The 21,142-nt window shown below is 31.1% G+C and overlaps 1 protein-coding gene across 1 annotated transcript; it reads left to right on the forward strand.

Annotated features, from left to right (window-relative positions):
- Positions 1 to 4,013: 4,013 nt before the first annotated feature.
- LOC134701796 (fibrillin-1-like) lies at positions 4,014 to 20,684 on the forward strand (the record flags this gene model as incomplete). The annotated part of the gene is made up of 16 exons (XM_063562917.1): positions 4,014 to 4,181; positions 4,633 to 4,802; positions 5,777 to 6,030; positions 6,616 to 6,738; positions 11,418 to 11,629; positions 11,933 to 12,089; positions 12,525 to 12,688; positions 13,296 to 13,461; positions 13,696 to 14,021; positions 14,530 to 14,781; positions 15,262 to 15,411; positions 16,241 to 16,345; positions 17,074 to 17,181; positions 18,155 to 18,314; positions 19,342 to 19,519; positions 20,599 to 20,684. Coding segments are annotated over exons 1-16 (2,779 nt in total), but the record flags the coding sequence as incomplete, so codon positions are not given.
- Positions 20,685 to 21,142: the final 458 nt, after the last annotated feature.

Consider the following 21,142-nt stretch of genomic DNA (forward strand, 5'->3'; position numbering starts at 1 on the left):
TTATTAGATATTACACTAGCTCCTTCTTTCCTGTGGATAACTCTGGTTTTGGAGCAGAAGGTCAAACAGATTGTGGTGGAACACTTCATAACTTTGCGTGAGTTGTCATTGAAACAGAATTTTTAAGTCCTTTTATCAAACACAGATCAATGCAAGTTTTTAATGTAGTGATATGGCATAATCACTGGTTCAAAATGAAATGAAAGTAATTTATCAGCTTTAAGCTATATAAGTAAAATTTACTTAATACTGTGTTTTCTTATAGTTGCAAATTGTTTTTTGAGACTTTAGTGACAATTCAAATCATGAATACTAACATATTTTCTTTGAATATTCCCTAAATTTAACACACAATCTAGAATTTGAAATTGTTTTTTTTTTTATTTCCTATTCATACGTTAAGAGTTTTAGTTAAAATGATGCATTTACAAGAAATGTATAAATGCATAGACTGTTGATGAAGTGTATTGCACAATCACTTTTTTCTCTAAATTCCCATCATGTTAATGACAGTCTAGATTTCACAAGCTCAATTATTTTCAATTTATGGATAACTTTCACCTTTATAGAGTTTGAGGACTATACTAGTATTCATAAGAGATGTCAGACATAATATGTGTATATGGCCCAGCTATTCATAATTTTTAATGATGTTATTGGTGATTATACTGTATTGTTTTACAATTTTTGTATTTGATTCAACATTCCTTGTAGCTTCACATCAGCCTTAAGATGTGGTATAACCTTCAGTGGTTCAGAGGTCATAACTTTGGGTGGTGGAGAAGAACTATGGTTATTTATAAACAAGATACTGGTCGTTGAAATTGTGAAAAATAGGACAAATTCTGATGTACCTTGCCAGAAAATTGATTTGTCAGCAGCAATAGGTAAATGCATATTTTAACAAAGCTAATGCTTACAATTTTCTATCACATCAAGTAACACACCACTTATACAGATGATCTTAATAAAATTACTTCAAAATAAATCAAGTTCTACAAGGAAAAAATAATGATGTTTTACAAATAACTGAGAAACTATATTTAAGAGACCGAGATTAGATATTATTTTCAGATATGATTACATGTCAAAGTTAAGTTTATTATTTTCTTTTTTTTTTGTAAATATGATACTAAATTAAATTGTCAACTTTAAGTAATAATCCACCCTTAGTTATTAGTTTTCCGTGGGTTGTTTTTTTGGTTTTATTGAAAAATGGAAATTTTATACATATTTGTTTTTCCATATGCATAGCAGTTCAGTTTAAACAAAAAGAATTTACCATGGTTTAAACTTTAGAGCTCATTAACTATACATATATCAAAAATTATTCTGGTTAATTATAGGAGGAGGCTATGTTATACCAGAAGAAGGTGTTTTAATAAATGGAGATTGTGTTGGGTTATCTCCCCTTGCAAGTGCAACTGTATATGTTGAACTAGTGGTAAGTGATGTATGCAAATATATACTCTGAATATAACTTCATCTAGTAGATCAACACTGTTTTATATACTTTTGGTTATATACTTATGAAGGGGATATCATGGTTGTCAATAAATATCAAATAAAGTACCAATTTGACAATTACAATTGATGTGACTGTAACTTTAGTAAAATGCTGGTTGTTTTGAGGCGTCTCCAGAGGACAATTCACACACAGAATGAAACTTTTGAATAACGAAGCTTGGTTTATTAGGTTTGACTTCACAATGTCCGTTGCTCTGGGTGAGAAATAACGAAAAGTAAACTGTACTTTTATTGTTGTAAGAGTAACAACATTTATGTCATTAGTTCCATGGACAATTAACATTTTAACCTTTGCCATGCTATCATATTACAGGTAGGAGAAACATACCCATTTGAAATTTTCCATGCAGAGCGACATCCTTGTGCATCAGAGTTGTTTATTCAGTTTGAGAATGTAGATCTCCCAGAGAATGGATCATTACCATTTAATTATCATCTTACCCCAAAAGAAGATCTTCATCTGAATGGAATTGTGGGAAATTTTAATATCTGGGATATTTTTGCTACAGGTCCATCATTTCAAGTTGAATTAATATCAGGTAATTTAAGTATATAAGAAGTTCTAAGACTGTTCTCACTATCAAAACATAAGAATAAAATGTCGTAAACACACAGAAATGTTGATGGTTTGATAGATGGCAATGCTCGACTGTTAAACTTAAAAACTTAAAGTTGAAATATTTAACAAACAAGTCAAAGGAAACTGATATTTGTTATTGATACAATTTTTAAAATAATAACTTTTGCCAAGAAATCACAAATATTAATAATTGCAGAAATTTTATTACACAATCAATTATTTATTTTTGTACATTTCATCAAAAGTAAAAAAGATGTATTTAATAAACCCAACCGATTGTTAAAAAGTCTTTACAGTATATTTTTACATAAAAAAGACATCAAGTCTCATTTCATAATTTCATGATATTTATTTTTTTAGGAAATGAAGCACGACATTTTACTCTAAAGGAAGACACAATAGCTAACAGAAATGCTGCAACAACAGTAACTCCACCTAATTACGAATATGTATTTGTCACAGGCACAAATGCGTCATACGTTGGTAAGCATTTTACTCTCTTAAAAAAAGAGTAATTCTTTAATTTGTATGGTTCACTCAGTAAAAGACATTCCATTCTCTGAGTATTCCTTCAAACAAAGTTTTTTTAGGGTGTCTGTCTGCCTGTCTCTCTGTCTCTGTCGTTAAGTAATGTAAATAGTTATCAAAAGTACCAGGATTATAATTTTATACGCCGACGCGCGTTTCGTCTACATAAGACTCATCAGTGACGCTCAGATCAAAATAGTTAAAAAACCAAATAAATACAAAGTTGAAGAGCATTGAGGATTCAAAATTGCAAAAAGTTGTGCCAAATACGGCTAAGGTAATCTACTCCTGGGGTAATAAAATCCTTAGTTTTTCGAAAAATTCAAAGTTTTGTAAACAGAAAATTTAAAAATGACCATATAATTGATATTCATGTCAACACCGAAGTGCTGACTACTGGGCTGGTGATACCCTCGGGGACGAAACGTCCACCAGCAGTGGCATCGACCCAGTGGTGTAAATAGTTATCACAAGTACCAGGATTATAATTTTATACGCCGACGCGCGTTTCATCTACATAAGACTCATCAGTGACGCTCAGATCAAAATAGTTGAAAAGCCAAATAAATACAAAGTTGAAGAGCATTGAGGATTCAAAATTCCAAAAAGTTGTGCCAAATACGGCTAAGGTAATCTACTCCTGGGGTAAGAAAATCCTTAGTTTTTCGAAAAATTCAAAGTTTTGTAAACAGAAAATTTAAAAATGACCATATAATTGATATTCATGTCAACACCGAAGTGCTGACTACTGGGCTGGTGATACCCTCGGGGACGAAACGTCCACCAGCAGTGGCATCGACCCAGTGGTGTAAATAGTTATCAAAAGTACCAGGATTATAATTTTATACGCCGACGCGCGTTTCGTCTACATAATACTCATCAGTGACGCTCAGATCAAAATAGTTAAAAAGCCAAATAAATACAAAGTTGAAGAGCATTGAGGATTCAAAATTCCAAAAAGTTGTGCCAAATACGGCTAAGGTAATCTACTCCTGGGGTAAGAAAATCCTTAGTTTTTCGAAAAATTCAAAGTTTTGTAAACAGAAAATTTAAAAATGACCATATAATTGATATTCATGTCAACACCGAAGTGCTGACTACATTTGTTAAACACTTAATGAGGATGTGCATACATAATTGTGCTCCCTGTTCTGCATGTTAAAAGAAAGATAATTGAAATTAATTATTTTTATAGACAAGTCGAGTGGAGGCAGCAGGGCATTCTTTTTGCTCTAAAAAAAACCTCACAGAAGTTTTGTTATCTTTTGTTAGACTATGAATTTGCATTTCTTATCCTAAGACCAATTATATGAAAGTCATTGATTTTTTACTGAAAGGATAAGAAAAGGAATTTATTTTAGAATGTGCTTCCAAAGTAATGATTCCTGAACCAAGTACACCTGGATCAGAAATGTTTACTATAAATACCAGTAAAGTATTGTTGACCTTGGTGACAGAATTAGACTATGAAGTGGAACAAACTTACACTCTTACTTTGAGAGTAGCAGATACAGGCTCAGGGTTGACTGGTTCCCTTATCATAAGGGTAAGTTTAATTGAGAGTAGCAGATACAGGCTCAGCCTTGACAGGCGTCCTTGTCATAATGGTAAAAACTTCAGAATCATACACTTAAATAGACTGCAATATTGACAACACCACTTAATTTACAACTTTAAGTGATCAACATGTTTGGCCAATTATGCCTGCATCTTCAGGTTCAAAGACAGTATTTCACAGTCACGTTTAAAAATGAAACAAGACAGAAGCAATTCATTTATTTACGATATGGATGAGTTTCATATATTGAACTATTAATACCAAGCAATTGACATGAGTTTTCTTGTATTTTAAACTATATAACAAAAGGGGTCCAATATATAAAATTATTTCTTCTAAGTTTCTTTTAGGTGTATGAGCTGAAAATATTGTTCTAACTTTTAATCTATTTACCTAAAAGAGTGATTATAACTAATATGAAAGAACCTTATCTGTACAGGTTAGTGTACAAGATGTGAATGACAACTGTCCAAGTTTGACCAGTATATCGTACATCACACCACGACCTATCCTACAGTTAGATCCTCTGTTTAATGTACAGTCAATGGATTCTGACAGCGGGATCAACGCTGAGACACAGGTCTACATATCACCTGTAATGTATGAAAGGTTAGATCAATTATTTTAAGGATGTACACCTCTGAGGAGATGATATGAGATGTCAATATTGATTGGAAAATTGGTATTAACTGATGAGTAAATACAAAATAATAGATATGGTAGAAACATTAATTTTCGTGGGGTTAAAATTTCGTGGTTTTGTCTCTATGAAAGATTTCATGGGGATTTAATTTCGTTGTTTCCATAAAATTTAAGTGTTATTATATGTAGGTAAAATTTACTTGGGAGGTTTAATTTCATGGAGATATTCTTTCAACGAAATAAATGAAGTTCAAACCTCAACGATAATTTCTGCTTGTACAGTACTGTTGATAGTATCTTAAAATAATGTAAATACTGTGGTGTTTTATAAATTTGAACTGCTAATACTAATGAATCTTTCTTCAATACTATATTTTAATGCTCTCATTAGAACCTTTTCTTTTCCTCAATTTAGCTCATCATATATGGAAATCATACTCTTACCCTAGCATATTTATTCTAAACGTTTAAGCAATGCCATTATACACCAGAGAACATCATTTATATAGTCATAGTTATAAATAAGCTTTTTACAAAACTTAGAAATTTTTACATATCAAGGCTTTCCTACATCAGAAATATATGTAGTTTACCTTAGCTGTATTTGCCAAAAATTTTAGTTAGTGTGGTCCTCAAGTCTCTTCAACTTTGTTTTTAACCTTTTAACCTTTTTTATTCAAGTATCATTGACGAGTCCTTTGAAGACGAAAAGTTCGTCTAGTGTAAATACAAAATTTCAATCCTGGTATCTTTAATGAGATTATTTGACAGTTTTCGTACTATTGCCTTGTTGAGGAAGTGTTTAAAAATACAACATACCAATGATACGTGTAAAGTATCACTGTGTTCTCAGCTTCATGTGCTTAAAACGAAACGTTTCGAAGGTTGATATGCAGTAAAAGTTGTAAGAAGTAAAATGATCCAGATTATGTTGTTTTCAGTCCACCAGTAGATTACACTAACATATCTGATATCAGACGTCAGGTGTACAATGGTAGCACAGAACTAACGTTAGAGATAGTTGGGATAGATCAGGGGACACCACCAAGGGGTAGTGCTGTCAACGTTACAGTCAATATCAGTAATACGTGTCTAATAGATGAGTGGTTAGATAGAACTAATATGTTATTCACAGTCAACCAATCGTCTGGTGATGTCTACCTCAGAATACCAGGGTACTGGATTATTAATTATAGTAAGTTTTACTCCACAAGTTCTATCATTATTTGTTCACACCCATATTGTAAATAGAATACAAAAATTCTGAAATTTGAAAAAAAATACCAGAAACTTGCTTTTCACATTGCTAATAAGTTATATTTGAAAGGTGAAAAACTCCACATGTCATTTCCTTGTGATTATCCTTTGGTACACTTATAAGGAAGTTTTAATGTGACATAAGAAAGGGAAGTCATATTTCAAAGCCTTGTAAAAAATTGCCAGTCACTTTTATCAAAAGATTTTTCCATAATATATAATGTTTGCTAGAATTATCTCAACATACATTTTATGACCTCAGTTTTTTCAGGTCTCACCAGTGATAATAATATTGAAACTTTGATCAAGATATTGTTTTGGTATATGGAAATCAGAACTCGAGTTCCAAAATTAAACCTTTTAAACTTTTCATGTATGTAATGTATTTTTTTATTTTGATCACATGTCTTAAAAACAACCATTTCAGTTATTTATTACCATTTATCTATTTTTAGCCTGCTCAGATTATTTTGGTATATATGATGGGTTATTTATAATTTAATACAAATACATCTACTTTAAGCCTGCTCAGATTATATTGGTATATATAATGGGTTGATAAGAGATGATCAGATGTCAGCTTCTTCATCCAGGAGTAAGCTGACCCTACCTGTCAGAGCTAGATTGGGAAATAATGCGTCCGATCGTAAGTCTTCCACGTATACAATGAAGTTACTATACGATAGATATAGGAAGATGTGGTGTGAGTGCCAATGAGACAACTCTCCATCCAAATAACAATTTAAAAATTAAACCATTATAGGTTAAAGTACGGCCTTCAACACGGAGCCTTGGCTCACACCGAACAACAAGCTATAAAGGGCCCCAAAGTTACTAGTGTAAAACCATTCAAACGGGAAAACCAACGGTCTAATCTATATAAACAAAACGAGAAACGAGAAACACGTATATATTACATAAACAAACGACAACTACTGTACATCAGATTCCTGACTTAGGACAGGTGCAAACATTTGCAGCGGGATTAAACGTTTTAATGGGCCCAAACCTTCTCCCTTTTTCTGAAACAATAGCATAACATCACAACATATAAAAACATACGATAAAATATCAATTAGCAGACTTAACTCAATCAAAAAACGTATGATTACACAAAGAACGAATAAATTTGATCTGCGATATCTGAATACAAATGCACAGTTAATTAAATATTAGAGACAAACAGTCATGACCAAAAGGCTATCAAATAAATTCAAACACCCTGAGAAATATTTAACCAATCAATGTTCACTTTAGAAAAAAACCGTTTTTTTATAATCTTGAAGTTTATACAAATGTTGTAAGAATAAGTGAAAAATTGAAGATATTACAAATAATCAAAGCTGGTATACAGCCAAGATCCATATAAATAAAAAATGACAAAAAAGCATTACAAACAGTATCAACAGGTCGAATTAACAAGAAAATACGATTTGAGAGTACTCGCAGTTACTGACAGCTAGTTAAAAGCCAAAACCAATTAATAGTAAAAAATCATGCATCAGAGACTTAAATCGACTAAAACACATCACAGGGATTTAGTATTTTAACGTCATTAATAGTCAAAGAAGACATGACTTGTGCAATGCCAAAAATAAATGTATCGACAGGTAGTAGTATAGTGAAGAGCGACTTCTATAGAAATAAAAGTTAACGTGGCTGTGTCCCCTATACATCTCGCCTCAAACGATAATGAAATTTAGTTATGTTTTAATTTGCTAATGACAAAATCAATATTAGTGCCAATGTGAACTATATTCAGAGATCTAATTACAATATTGGTACGATAACCCTTACTTATAAGTTTGTTCAAAGGTTCGATGAGTTTACAAGGATCACATAGTGATTTCCTCGCTTTAAGTACAATATTACCATAAAATTTAGGATGAGAAATACCATTTTTAATAAGCTTTCTACAGGTATAGCCAAATTTACTAATCAAATCTTTGTATCTATGAAAGAATTTAGTAAAAGTTTTAAGTAATTTATGGTATCGAAATCCCTGACACAACAATTTACCAGTGATGCATTGATTACGTTCGTTAAAATCTATGACATCAGAACACACACGGGCAAACCGAACGAGTTGCGATATATAAACACCGTATGATGGAGCCAAAGGCACATCGCCGTCTAAAAAAGGAAAATTAACAATAGGAAATGAAAAATCGTCTCTTTTGTCGTAAATTTTAGTGTGAAGTTTCCCGTTTGAAATTGAAATGTCTAAATCTAGAAAAGGACAACTGCTGCTGTTTATGTTAGATTTAGTTAAAGTAAGTTCGTTTGGGTAAATTTCTGAAGTATATTTAGAGAACTCTGGATTATTCAACGAAAAAATATCATCCAGATAACGGTAGGTATTTTTGAATGTATCAACCAAATGTAACAATGATGGGTCTTTACTGAGTTTGGTCATAAACTGAGATTCATAGCAATATAGAAATAAATCTGCTATTAAAGGGGCACAGTTGGTGCCCATAGGAATACCTACTACCTGACGATACACTTTATCGCCGAAACGTACATAAATGTTATCAAGCAGAAAGTTTAAAGCTTCAATCATATCCTCACATTTCCAGTAAGTGTATCTAGCATACTTTCCTTTTTCGTTACAGAAAAAGGCCTTAAACGAGTTACAGCAAATAAAATTACAATGAGATTTTTCGAAAGACCATTTTATCAAATACAAAAACTTTTTCTTTATAAGATTGTGTGGAAGTGTAGTGTACAGAGTAGGAAAATCATAACTGTCAACAGAATTGTAAGGACCATTGAAAGCATGTATTTTATCTAAAACCTCTAAAGAATTTTTAACACTCCAAAAATAATTAATACCATTATTTTCATAAGCTTTATTACAAAAGTTAATTACCAGTTCTTTGATAGTAGTAAGGGAGGTGGTTAGAAGCACTGATGTTGATTTTAATTCGAAATTCAGTGTTAATTTGAGTTAATGAATAATACATAAAAAAGGAAATGCAGAAATTGTTGCATGTTACAACACTTAGGCTGTAAATAGCATGTTCAGATCAAGTGCCAGAGGTTTCAGATTTAGTTCCTGTCAAAGTCAATCCAAAGATTTACAAGTTGGTATTTGAAGGTCAGGAGTAAAATAAAATTACACATAGTCTAAATTGGCTGATGATACAACCCTCTTTTTCAATTCTAAAAATGAAATTCACCAAGCATTGAACCTAATAGTATTATTTGGAACGCTTTCTTGTTTAAAACTGAATAAATCTAAAACAGAAGGTATATGGTTCAGCAGACTTAAAAAAATGAAAATATACACTGGAATAAAGAACTAATTAAAGTTTAGGTGTCTACCTTGGATTAAATAAAAATAAATGTGATAAATCAAATATTGAAAAAAACAATGAAACAGTAAAAAAAAGAAAACTTGATTGGGAAAAAGAAATTTAACAATGATAGGTCGAATAACAATTGGTAAGGCACTTATTTTACCCAAACTTACTTTTTTAGCTTCGGTGGTTTCGATACCCCCAAATCTACATAAAAGATTTTAAAAAAAAATTATATACAATTTGATATGGAATAACAAACAAGAAAAGGTAAACGTTCATTACTTACCAAAGATTATAAAAATGGAGGTCTGAAAATGACAGACATTGATAATTTCTTATATGCATTAAAAATTTCATAGGTTAAACGATTACCGACAAAGGAATTTGCCAATTGGAAAGTCATTCCAACATATTTTTTCAACAAATTTGGTAAAAACAACCTTATATTTCATATGATGCCAGATAACATAAACTCAGTACCTAACTTAAGTAATACACTACCCTCTTGTCACTTCAACATATTAAAGAGCGTGTATATATCAAACAATACATCAACATCTTCAAACAACACATCAATCATTAACTACAGAAATATTAGGCAGCAAATGTTGTGGGGTTATAAAAATATAAAATTTAAAGGAAAATGTTTAAGTTTACCTTATTTGGAAAAAAGACGGTATTATCTTCATTAATGACATTATAGATCAAAAAGGGATTATTTCGCAAAAAGTAATATTAGGGAAATAAACATCGAAACCTAATTGTATCTCTGAACTGTTAAAATTGAAAAACTCTATTCCAAAACCATGGGTTAATACATTAAAATCTGACAAATCGTTGAAAACTTTTGTAAAAACAAAATTAAACTTGTCTTTGACTGTTAACAAAAAAACAGAGCTAATTGAAAATATGTCATGTAAAGACATATACAATCATCTAAATTACATAAATGTGGAGAGACCAATAGGATTCTCCAAATTGAAAAAAAAATCTTCAAACTAGAATCGTTTAATCCAATAAATAATACGTTACAATTTACATTTAATTATTTTATTAATAACAAATATATAATGTTAAAATGGAAATTACTCCATTATATCCATATGTAAACAATTACTATTACAATGGAACACACAAAACTCAAGTATGTGTGACTTGTGTTACCTGACTGAAGATTACGATTATTTTTTTCTTAAATGTCAATTCTTACATGCATTTTGGAAGAAAGTATATGTACTTGTAAGCAAAATCAAGATCGGGTCACATATATTTGATTTAAGAACTTCAGCACTGGGCTATTGAACATTCATGATCCTATGTATCAAGATATAAATCTCTTCCAAACTATCTTAATATATTCATTCCATAAAAGAACTCATATACCAAATTATGAACAAAAAAGCATAGACGCTTATGTACTTTTCAGAAATGAATTTTTAAACAATCTTTTAATTATAATCTTTAGAAACAAAACCGGACAAAACTGTACATTTTCCGTAATCATGAAACAATATTTTTTTTTTGGTAAAATGTATACCTCAGATGTATGTGTTACCTATGAAGTGTAAAATTAACAAACTATCTATAGATATGAATCCACTGAATAAATTCCATGATTATCCAGTGACTAATTCACAGGGATACTCGGCCAACTGCTATAGGTCGAGTATTTAGTCAAAACAGCAAAGAAAAGTGCAATAAAGATATTATTTTAGAAAAGAAAAAACAATGTGACGGGGAGGGGTTAGAATAATGTGTGGCTCAAGGTGATTTATATATCTGCTTATAGCTGCTACCTTGTAAAACTATCACGTTAAGAATCTAGATTAGTGTGATAATTTATTAAAAAGCAAGGTTTATAATCATATCTTATCATATATATTATAGTCCTGATATGCATGTAATATTTACCACTAGACTTTTAAAATCATCAGTCGGTTGATCTAAATAATACATATGTCCTTCTTCAGTAGACACACTTTCTTACAATGGAGTCCACTGGCATTGTTATATATTACAGCTGTTTTTGGTCCCCTTACTGGAGGATGGGTAGCAGGCACCAATGACCTTGACCAGTACATAGAGGTCAACATGGAAGAATTATATCAGATTAAACAGATACATTTACAAGGCCAACAAGATGAAGCTAATTGGGTTACATCATTCAGAGTTTATTATTTTCATAAAACAGCAGGAAACTGGATACTTTACAAAAATGATCGCGGGGAATTTGTAAGTTTGGAAAGGTTTTTTTACTATGTAGTACCAGCTTGGACAAATATTGTAATTCAAAATTCAAAATTCAAGTATTGTTAGGTTAACAAGGCATATTCCATGTTCATATAAGTATATTAAAATCTTATGTTTTAAAAATATTTTCTGTGTGCTATGAAAGCTGTGAATCATAAAGAAACGTAAGTGCATATTTGAAAACTAATCTATAATAGTATTGTCTTGATAGGGATGACAATAAGTTTTAATCCTGATATGCTTTAAACCATGTCAATAGAACAAATAATTTATTTCTAATTTTAGATATTTTTGGGTAATAATGACCAGGATACTATAAGGACTACAGATCTTGTTCCACCAATAGTGTCTCAGTATATCAGAATTAACCCCAGGAATTGGACAAACAACATAGGATTAAGGATGGAGTTGTCTGGATGTCCTGTAGCACTACAGTATTATTGTAAGCTGGAAATGTTTTCTAAGTGGTTTAACAACTTGCTATGAAATATGTGATCATCAAAATTTCTCTTATTCTTAAGACCTGTTTAAAACTGTTTTACAGCATATTTCTTTCAGGATGAGTAAAAAGTATATTAATGTGGTATACATGCAAATGAGACAACCATTCATAAAGAGGAGAGATTTATTCTGGAGGGTTATTTTCAACTTTTTTTTTAATAAAAATCAAATAGAATTAAAAGACATTTTTATTTAAATTTACATGTGTCAAGTTTTAGTATAGCAAACAATTTATTAAAGAAATGAAAAAAGCCAACATCAGCCATCTGGTTTTTTAGGTTTTAGTTTCTTTTAAGAAGTAAAATAATTGTATATTTGATTTTAACAAGCATTTACAAACTTGTATCCTCTCTGATTTTCCCCCTAATATTTACAGATGATACCAGTTGTGAGAGGTGTTATACCTCCTCTTATTGCCTGGGAGATGGAGAAACACATATGTGTGGACGATGTGAGAATGCAACTGACCCATGTGATAGAAGTCCTACAGAACATTCATTTGGTGCACAGTCAGAGTGTTTACCTTGTCTGGATGGTTGGGTAGATATTGATATTTATATGGAGAGAAGTAGGTGTGGGTTATATGTCAGAGAGAAAGAGGAGTGGGTTAAACGTAAATGAAATAGCAACCTTAAACCACAAAAAAATACATCTAATATAGTTTGAATTCTTCTATTAAAGAAAGTTTTATAGAACTATTCTATATACTTATGTTATGTTAATATTTTATACACTTAAAAAGCAATCCAACCACAGAAATTATCTAAACTAGACATCTGTAGGTCAATTTGGAAATTGTTTATGTGAATAGGGGACAAATGCTGTAAATGTTCTTTACACAAAACCAGTAACACATTAAGACAACCAGTAAACAACTAGAATTCAGCATGGATTGGACAAATATGTTTATAACATACATGTACTTAGTAAGGATGAGTATCTTTTACGTAGTACATATGTTCTGGAATTAAATACATATATTTTTGAAATGTAACATATTTTTTTCATATCAAGGGATAATTGTGATATTTCCTTTGATTGATGTTACATTTATGATCTATTTTGTAGATATTTAAGGATGTAAATTCCATACCATTTTATAATTATATATATGTGCTGGATTTTACACATACATTATATTTTGTAGATATGTAAGGATGGTTACGCCACACCATGTGCTAATTTTACATATGTATTGGGATGTAATGATACATACTGCCCTGACACATGTACACTTTGTGAGCCTGGACATGCATGTAGAGGTGGCCAGAGATACGTTTGTCTCCCAGGAACTTATTCTAAGGGCACCGATGGTAAGCTTGTACAAATGTTGTTATGGTATTTTGTGTTAAATCAATCAGTTTTAGTCGTCAAATATAGATTCTCTTGGTAAATTGCCCAAAACATTAAGCCCGTGGGTCCTTCTTGGGTGAGAGCATACAATTTATCTGGATGATTTCATAATGCTGTAGAAGAAAAAATAAAAGTTAATGAAACTGTTCATAAATTTGATAAAATTTATCTTTTCTCTTGTTTGATTTTTTTAGAATTTTGTTCCATATGTACAGAAGGATTATATCAGGATGAGGCGGGCCAATCAGAATGTAAAAAATGTCTGTCTGGTTACTATAGCAGCAAGTCAAAAGACCGCTGTAATGCATGTGACGTTGGATCATATAGTCTTGGTGACGGGAAAGTAGGATGTATAGCCTGTACTAGTACTACAGAATGCCCTTGTATGGGAAATACAGCCTGTTTTAAAGCTGGGGGAAGTAGAGCAGGATGCATAAACAAAGGAGCAGGCAGTTATGAGTGTCTAGACTGTCCAGTAGGATTCATTGGTGATGGAGTAACCTGTGCTGATATAGATGAGGTATCACATGCTTTATATAACTTTGAGTTTGAGTGATATGATATCTGGCTTCTTCACTTTTTTGTACTTAACTATTTGTAAGGTCATTCTGAAGATTAACAAACAAAAGTATAAGTGTAACCAAAAGAATAAAGAATTGTATTACACATTTATATCCAATTAAAAGTATGCTGCAAAATTATTAAGAATAATTGAAATAATCAGTTTAAAGTTTCATGAGTGTTAAATTTATCAATTTGTCCACACTTACCAATATTGATGGTGTTGTTCAAATGGTACATCTATGAAAATAGAAAGCAAAAAAGTCAATAACAATTACTTTATTTAAAAAATAGATTCTAAAGATGAATACCAGATAAACAATAATGGACAATTGAATCTTTTGTCTTTTAACCTATTCATGCAACAATTAAATTTACAAGCCTTTTTACATCAATTTACTTTTATATTTCATGCAAAATAAGAGTTTGTTTTAATATTTGCTGTCTTTGACTTTGATCTTTTGTAGTGTGCATTACATCATCCCTGTTGGAACACATCAGCCTGCATAAACACAGTTCCTGGTTACCAGTGTCTAGCATGCCCATATGGATATACTGGTACCTATGAAGATGGACTGGCATGGAATAATACAGTCCGAGTGTTTGAGCTAATGAACCAAGAGTTAGCTCCCCTACAGGAACAGATTTGTGTTGATATTAATGAGTGTCTAACAGATAACGGCAGATGTGATCCATTGTCTCCATGCTTTAATACTATAGTAAGAAAAATATATAATTTTCAGTTATTCAAATTCACCGAACAATTTCCTATATCTGAAAAGAAACCAAATATTATAGTCATCATGATATTGACAAAGGATTACATATATAAAAGTAGTTTAGATAACAGGTAGAATATGGCTGGACTGAATTTCACTACAATATTCATATCGACTAGTAAACTGTATTGTTCTATTGTTTAGATTCAATCATATTATTATAAATGAACATATGACATATAAAAAATTAAAAGAATAAAAGGTAATATTAGATTAATGTATTTTTTTAAATAGAGATTATCAAAAATATGCTTCAAACACGAATACTTAAATATAGTTAAAGAAATTTGATATACCAAATAGGAGGTAATAAAAGACTGTGTTACGTTTGAAAAAGTATGTTTCCATATTGATGTTTTGTATGTGTTAGATTGTCATACACTTGGACAGATGATAAACAGTGATAATTTATTTTAACAGGGTAGTTACTACTGTGGGTTTTGTGCAGAAGGGTATGCTGGTATACCAAGTATTAACTGTTACTCTTCTAACTACTGTCAGACTGGACAACACACCTGTTCACAGTATGCTACCTGTATTTACCTAGGACCAGGGGAGTATTCTTGTGAGGTTTGTATTGTGTTGAGTTTGCACTCATTTTACCAATTGATGTTGTTTAAGAATTATCTGAGCATGCTACTTTTGTATGGCCCCGCAACGAAGTTGTTGATGCCATATAGTTTTACGCTTGTCTGAAATTCCAAAATTCCAAAATTCAGTAATTCCGTCATTCTGTCTTTCCACAACAAACCATTAGACAGAGTTTTTTCTAAACGCCTTCAGATATTGGGCTGATTTATGGTATGTAAGTTGACCATGATGAGTTACAGATCAAGTTTACGTTTCGTTCTGCTCTGCTAATTTTTGCCGAAATTACAGCCTTTGGACTTTGATAAATTGTTGAAAATCACAGTTATAAACAGACTTTTTTCTATACGCCTTTCAGATTTTGAGCTGATTTTTTATATGTGAGACTACCATCATGTTTGTGTCCACATGTGTCCACACTTTTAGGGAGGGGCCATTCGTGTCAGTTTGACAGATCTAGTTTTTACTCAGACTAAGAACATATACCTTTTAAAATTAAAACTGTCACAAAAACTTATATTTAAAATTTGAAAAGAAAATACATTTGTGTAAAATAACAATTACCAATGCAGAAAGAAAAAAAACAAACAAGTTCACAAAGCACCCAAAAATTTAAAAATGATTCTTAAATTGTGGCAGCTGTTTGTTTAATTAGTTCAAATTGAGGTGCACTCATATTCCATTTCTTTGTATTTAAACTTAAGCATTTTTCATAAGAAAAAAATAAAGGATAAGAATAAAAATATATACACAGTTGACTGATAGTTTGCTATGAGAAGCTTTTTACTATAAAATATATATTTTGTTACAGTGTAACATTGGATACACAGGTACTGGTAAATACTGTGGTTTTGATTCAGATTTAGATGGACACCCAGACATAACATTACCATGTACAGACTGGGGTTGTTATCGGGTATGTATGAATGTTTTCTGAGGTTATTCTTAAGATTCCGATTTAGATGACCACCCAGACATAACATTACCATGTACAGACCGGGGATATTATCATGTACGTATCAATGGTTTCTGAGGTTATTCTTAGGATTCTACATTTAATGTCATCGAGGAACAAAAGAATTAATCAATCCTTTATATTTTTTTTATACTTATATGCTATTTTTTTCACAGGATTTCCAAAAGTGAAAAAAGAATCATGCAACAAGCACAGGTGAAAATGTCTGTGTAATTGTTATATGAAAGAAAATTTATAAAAAGGAACAAAGTGAAGAGCTGTAATTGTCGACTTCAACATAATAGCAGGATTTTTTTGTCTTCTTACTTCTTCTGTGATAGTCCTTTCTGAATAATTGGTATTATATTCAATATCATTTGGAAGGACCTACTAGAATAGCCCTGTTCCTTGGATATCATTTCTAAATACAATTATGAAAGTATGAAGAATGGTATTTCTTCTCAAAACTTAAGCAAACTTGCAACTAGGAAAGCCATATGATTATAAAATTGAGAATGTGTCAAAGAGACATCAACCAGACTGAAGAGAAGAAACAGCCTACTTCTACCAATGAGTCTTCAACACTGAGAAAATCATGCACCCATAGTTGAATTCAGCTTTTTTAAACAAATATGTATACTAATTTATTGAAAATGAGTGTCACACTAACTCTAAAATGTTTATTACAGGATAATTGTCGGATGAAACCAAATTGTGGACAAGAAGATGCTGATGGAGACAGAATCGGTGATGATTGTGATAACGACTCAGATAATGATGGCACTATCGATCCTTTAGTAAGTCTTATTATTGATGGTAAACGAATAACTGATGGCTATAATAATGATTTAGATAACAATTGTATCTTTGATACTTTTGTAGGTATTATAAGTAACTGTGGTTAGTAAAAATGGAATGTTGTAAGCATTCAACAATTATGGCTCGACAGGAATACCAAATTTAAAATTATACTAAAGGAGTAGGTCCGGTAAGGGCCGATTTCGGCCTCAAATTTCAGGTTCATCTATTGAAATTATTTTGAAATATTTTAAAAACACTTAAGTGTCTATTCCAATTGATTCAATTAGTTTATGTGAAAGATTTTAACTGATTAAGTAATTAAAAACGTTCTGATTCAAGCTTAAATATAAAAAATCTATCAAATATGCCAAAAATCGTCACTTTTCAGATTTTTTTTGTCAAAAATAAAATTTCCCATCTATGTTCATCCATATATGTTATTTCTTATCATCAAATACACTGTTCATTTTAATATTATGAATGAACACGAATGCGGCCACTTATTTAGGACGAAAACCATCTAAAATTTAACTAAAATGCTAAAATTGTGAAGATTTCAGTAATATAGCATGACTTACTGATGTTAGTACCCGATATATGTGCATTGTATTGCCAAAAACACCCCATATTTGTGCAGCAGAAACATTCTACTAAAGGATTACATTTTCACTGTTTTGTAAGACTGCTATATTTTGGGGCCAAAAAGAGGTCTTACTAAACCTACTTCTTTAGGTGAAACATCCCCCTTTTTATATATTGGTCAAATAATAGGCTACATTGATGATTTATTGCTCAAAACAAAACAAAAAAGGTGTTTAGAAAAGTGCTTACGGTATGAACAATTCTTTCCCACCTGTATTTGTACAAATTGATAAGAAATTTCATGGCAAATCATCATTTTTTGTTTGTTATAAGCATTTAAAAATCAAAAGTGAAAACTTTTACCTGTTAACTGTTGTTTGATTACAGGATAACTGTCCGTATGTACATAGTTGGGATAGAACAGATACTGACAGTGATACAGTAGGTGATGTGTGTGATAACTGTCCGTCCTTCACTAACACAGATCAGATAGATACAGATAAAGATGGAGTTGGTGATGCCTGTGATACTGATGATGACAATGATGGTATGTAAACACTTCCCTTATTGTAAAATTTAAACTTTTTGAGGGTTAAAGGACAAGGTACGATAAGGCCTATTTTTGGCCCCCTATTTTCTAAATTTTGTTTTGGAAAGCTACTTATTACATTAAAATATTCCCTAAGGTTTGAAGTTTGTTTGGATGAACTTCAAAACCATTAATTTCAGAAAATGGGTGAGATTAGGGGGGTAAAAGGGCATCAACAAAGAAAAATAATGATTTATGGCCATTATTTCTTAAAATTTAATAGCGTGTGCGTATGTGACCCTGAAAAAAAAGGCGATTTAGACAGCAAAAACACTTCTCATTCGATAAAAAAGTGTTGTAAACTCACCTGTAAAATGAATAATAATTTAATTTACAATATTTGAATAATAACAGAAAGATAACCCTCCTTACCTAACACAGTTGCAAAATTAGTGGTTTTGAAGTTCATCTAAACAAACTTCAAACCTCATGGAATGTTTTAATATAATAAGTAGCTTTCCAAAACAGAATTTCGAAAAATGAGGAAAAAGGGGGGGGGTGTTCAAATACAGCCCTTATCTTACCTTGTCCTTTGGGATTGATCAATATCATAGTTTCTGATATGTTTTGTTACAGGTTATTTGTGGGGTTGTAATCGCATGATCAAATGACATTTATGCATGAAATAAACAAAATGAAGTCCAAACAACAATTTGTGCTTGGCAGAATATAATAGCAGTGTCAATTATTATATACATGTGCAATTGAGATTCATGTGCTAATTCATGCCGGACAACATTCTTTGAAGAGTATCATTTAATGGAATCGTTTTCATAATATTATTTGTTTGAATGAAAGGCAAAACTTAAGATTGACAACTTTCATCAAAATTGAAATATGGTTATTTCTGGGGAGTAGCATATTCACAGTAAATACATTTTGAATGAAAATAATGCTACTTCTTTTGTCAGATCCACTAGTACTGAAGCAAATGTAGAAATTAGTTCTTCTAAAGTTTTAATTTAAAATTTGTTCTTCATTTTAGGTAGACCAGATGGTACAGATAATTGTCCATTGAAAACCAATCCAACACAAGTGGACTCAGATGGTGATAATGTTGGTGATGTTTGTGATAATTGTATAAGTATAGGAAACCCTGCCCAGACAGATACAGATCAGAATGGATATGGTGATAGCTGTGATCCCACTATCAATAAGGACAGGTATATCAACACACCTTAAATCAAAACATATTCTTTGTCAATTACAACTGGTTTATATTTATCTATTTGACAAACTGTAAATACAGAAATTATTGTGATGTTTTTGCTATTGTACATAATGACACAGGAATTTAATCGCAATAATTTAAACTTGCATTTTATTTATTTTGGTGAGGCAATATCAAATGAACTTAATTAAATTTAAATGTGTTCTTTTGTTTTCCGAGGAGGAACACATATATACATATATAATTATCAGGTTGAAGATTTAAATTTTATCATAGAAGAGGGTGTTTATCAGCCTCTATCTCCTTGTAGGGTATAGTTTGAGATGAGATATAACCAGGAAACATCCTTTAGTTTGAAAGACCGTAGAAAATCTGTAGATCCTGTTTTCATAGACATAGTCAAGGAAATAGTCTCATAATGTCATACATTCTCTTTTTGTGTAACTAATAACAGTTAGATTTTAGACTCGAAAAGCATGATATTGAAAATTTCATTAAAGAAAAATGTGACAAAATAGTGTAATTTATTTTTTGTATTTAAGGATTTAATTTTTTTTTTGCTGATTACCACTATTTTTATGCCCCATTTATGGACATAATGTTTTCTGGTCTGTGAATCTGTTTGTTTATTTGTTGGTCCGTTTGTCCCATTTCAGGTTAAAGTTTTTGGTTGAGGTAGTTATTAATGAAATTGAAGTCTGATCGACCTGAAATGTAGTACTTAACGTGTTCCCCATGATAAGATCTTTTAAATTTGTATACCAAGTTAGAGATTTTTTACCATTTTCACGGTCCATTGAACATAGAAAATGGTAATGCGGATGGGGCATCCGTGTACTTTAGACACATTCTTGTTATTTCTGTATTGAATGACACATTTGTAGAAGTAATAAACTTTAACCTCTTAACAAAATTTGAAAAAAATGAATGATAAAGGAGTTTTATAGAAACTTTTTAATCAAGAAATTATCATAAGTAAGAAATAAAACAGTTGAGATATTTTGACTTCTGTTTTGATAGAAATGTTAATGATGCTGTTTATAATTTTATGTTTAATTACCATCATTCCAGGGATGGAGATAGTGTCCTTGACATCGGTGACAATTGTCAGGAGGCAGCTAATGGTGAACAGACAGATACAGATGGGAATGGTATAGGTAAGGTCGTATGTACTTCATAAAAATTTTTTTTTTGTGTATGTAACAGTTGACAGTTTGCCTGCTATACCAGTTAATAAATGCAGTAAAAATCACACAATGAAAAAAAAAAACAGTAAAAAAAAATAGTCATAAACCATGACTATCCTTATAAATTACCACAACATATTCAAGGAAACAAATTTAAAAAAAGAATTAAAAATATTATGGTTTTTAGTCATATTCATTAGAAGATGTGATGACTGATAAGAAGTTTCCTTTTCATCAGAAACCAAATTATATAGATGAGCAATTATAGGTCACAGTATGGTCATTTTGAAATTATTGTAAAAAGTATTGAAAATGAGCAAATCCCATACAGCATAGTAAGCAATAAGAGGCCTTGACATGACATTCAAATGCATATGAAAAAACTAACAACCTGATTGATAAAAAAAAAGATAAATCAGCAAAAAAAC

This window comes from Mytilus trossulus, unplaced genomic scaffold (assembly GCF_036588685.1).
Source record: "Mytilus trossulus isolate FHL-02 unplaced genomic scaffold, PNRI_Mtr1.1.1.hap1 h1tg000343l___fragment_1__unscaffolded, whole genome shotgun sequence".
Classification (NCBI taxonomy): domain Eukaryota; kingdom Metazoa; phylum Mollusca; class Bivalvia; order Mytilida; family Mytilidae; genus Mytilus; species Mytilus trossulus.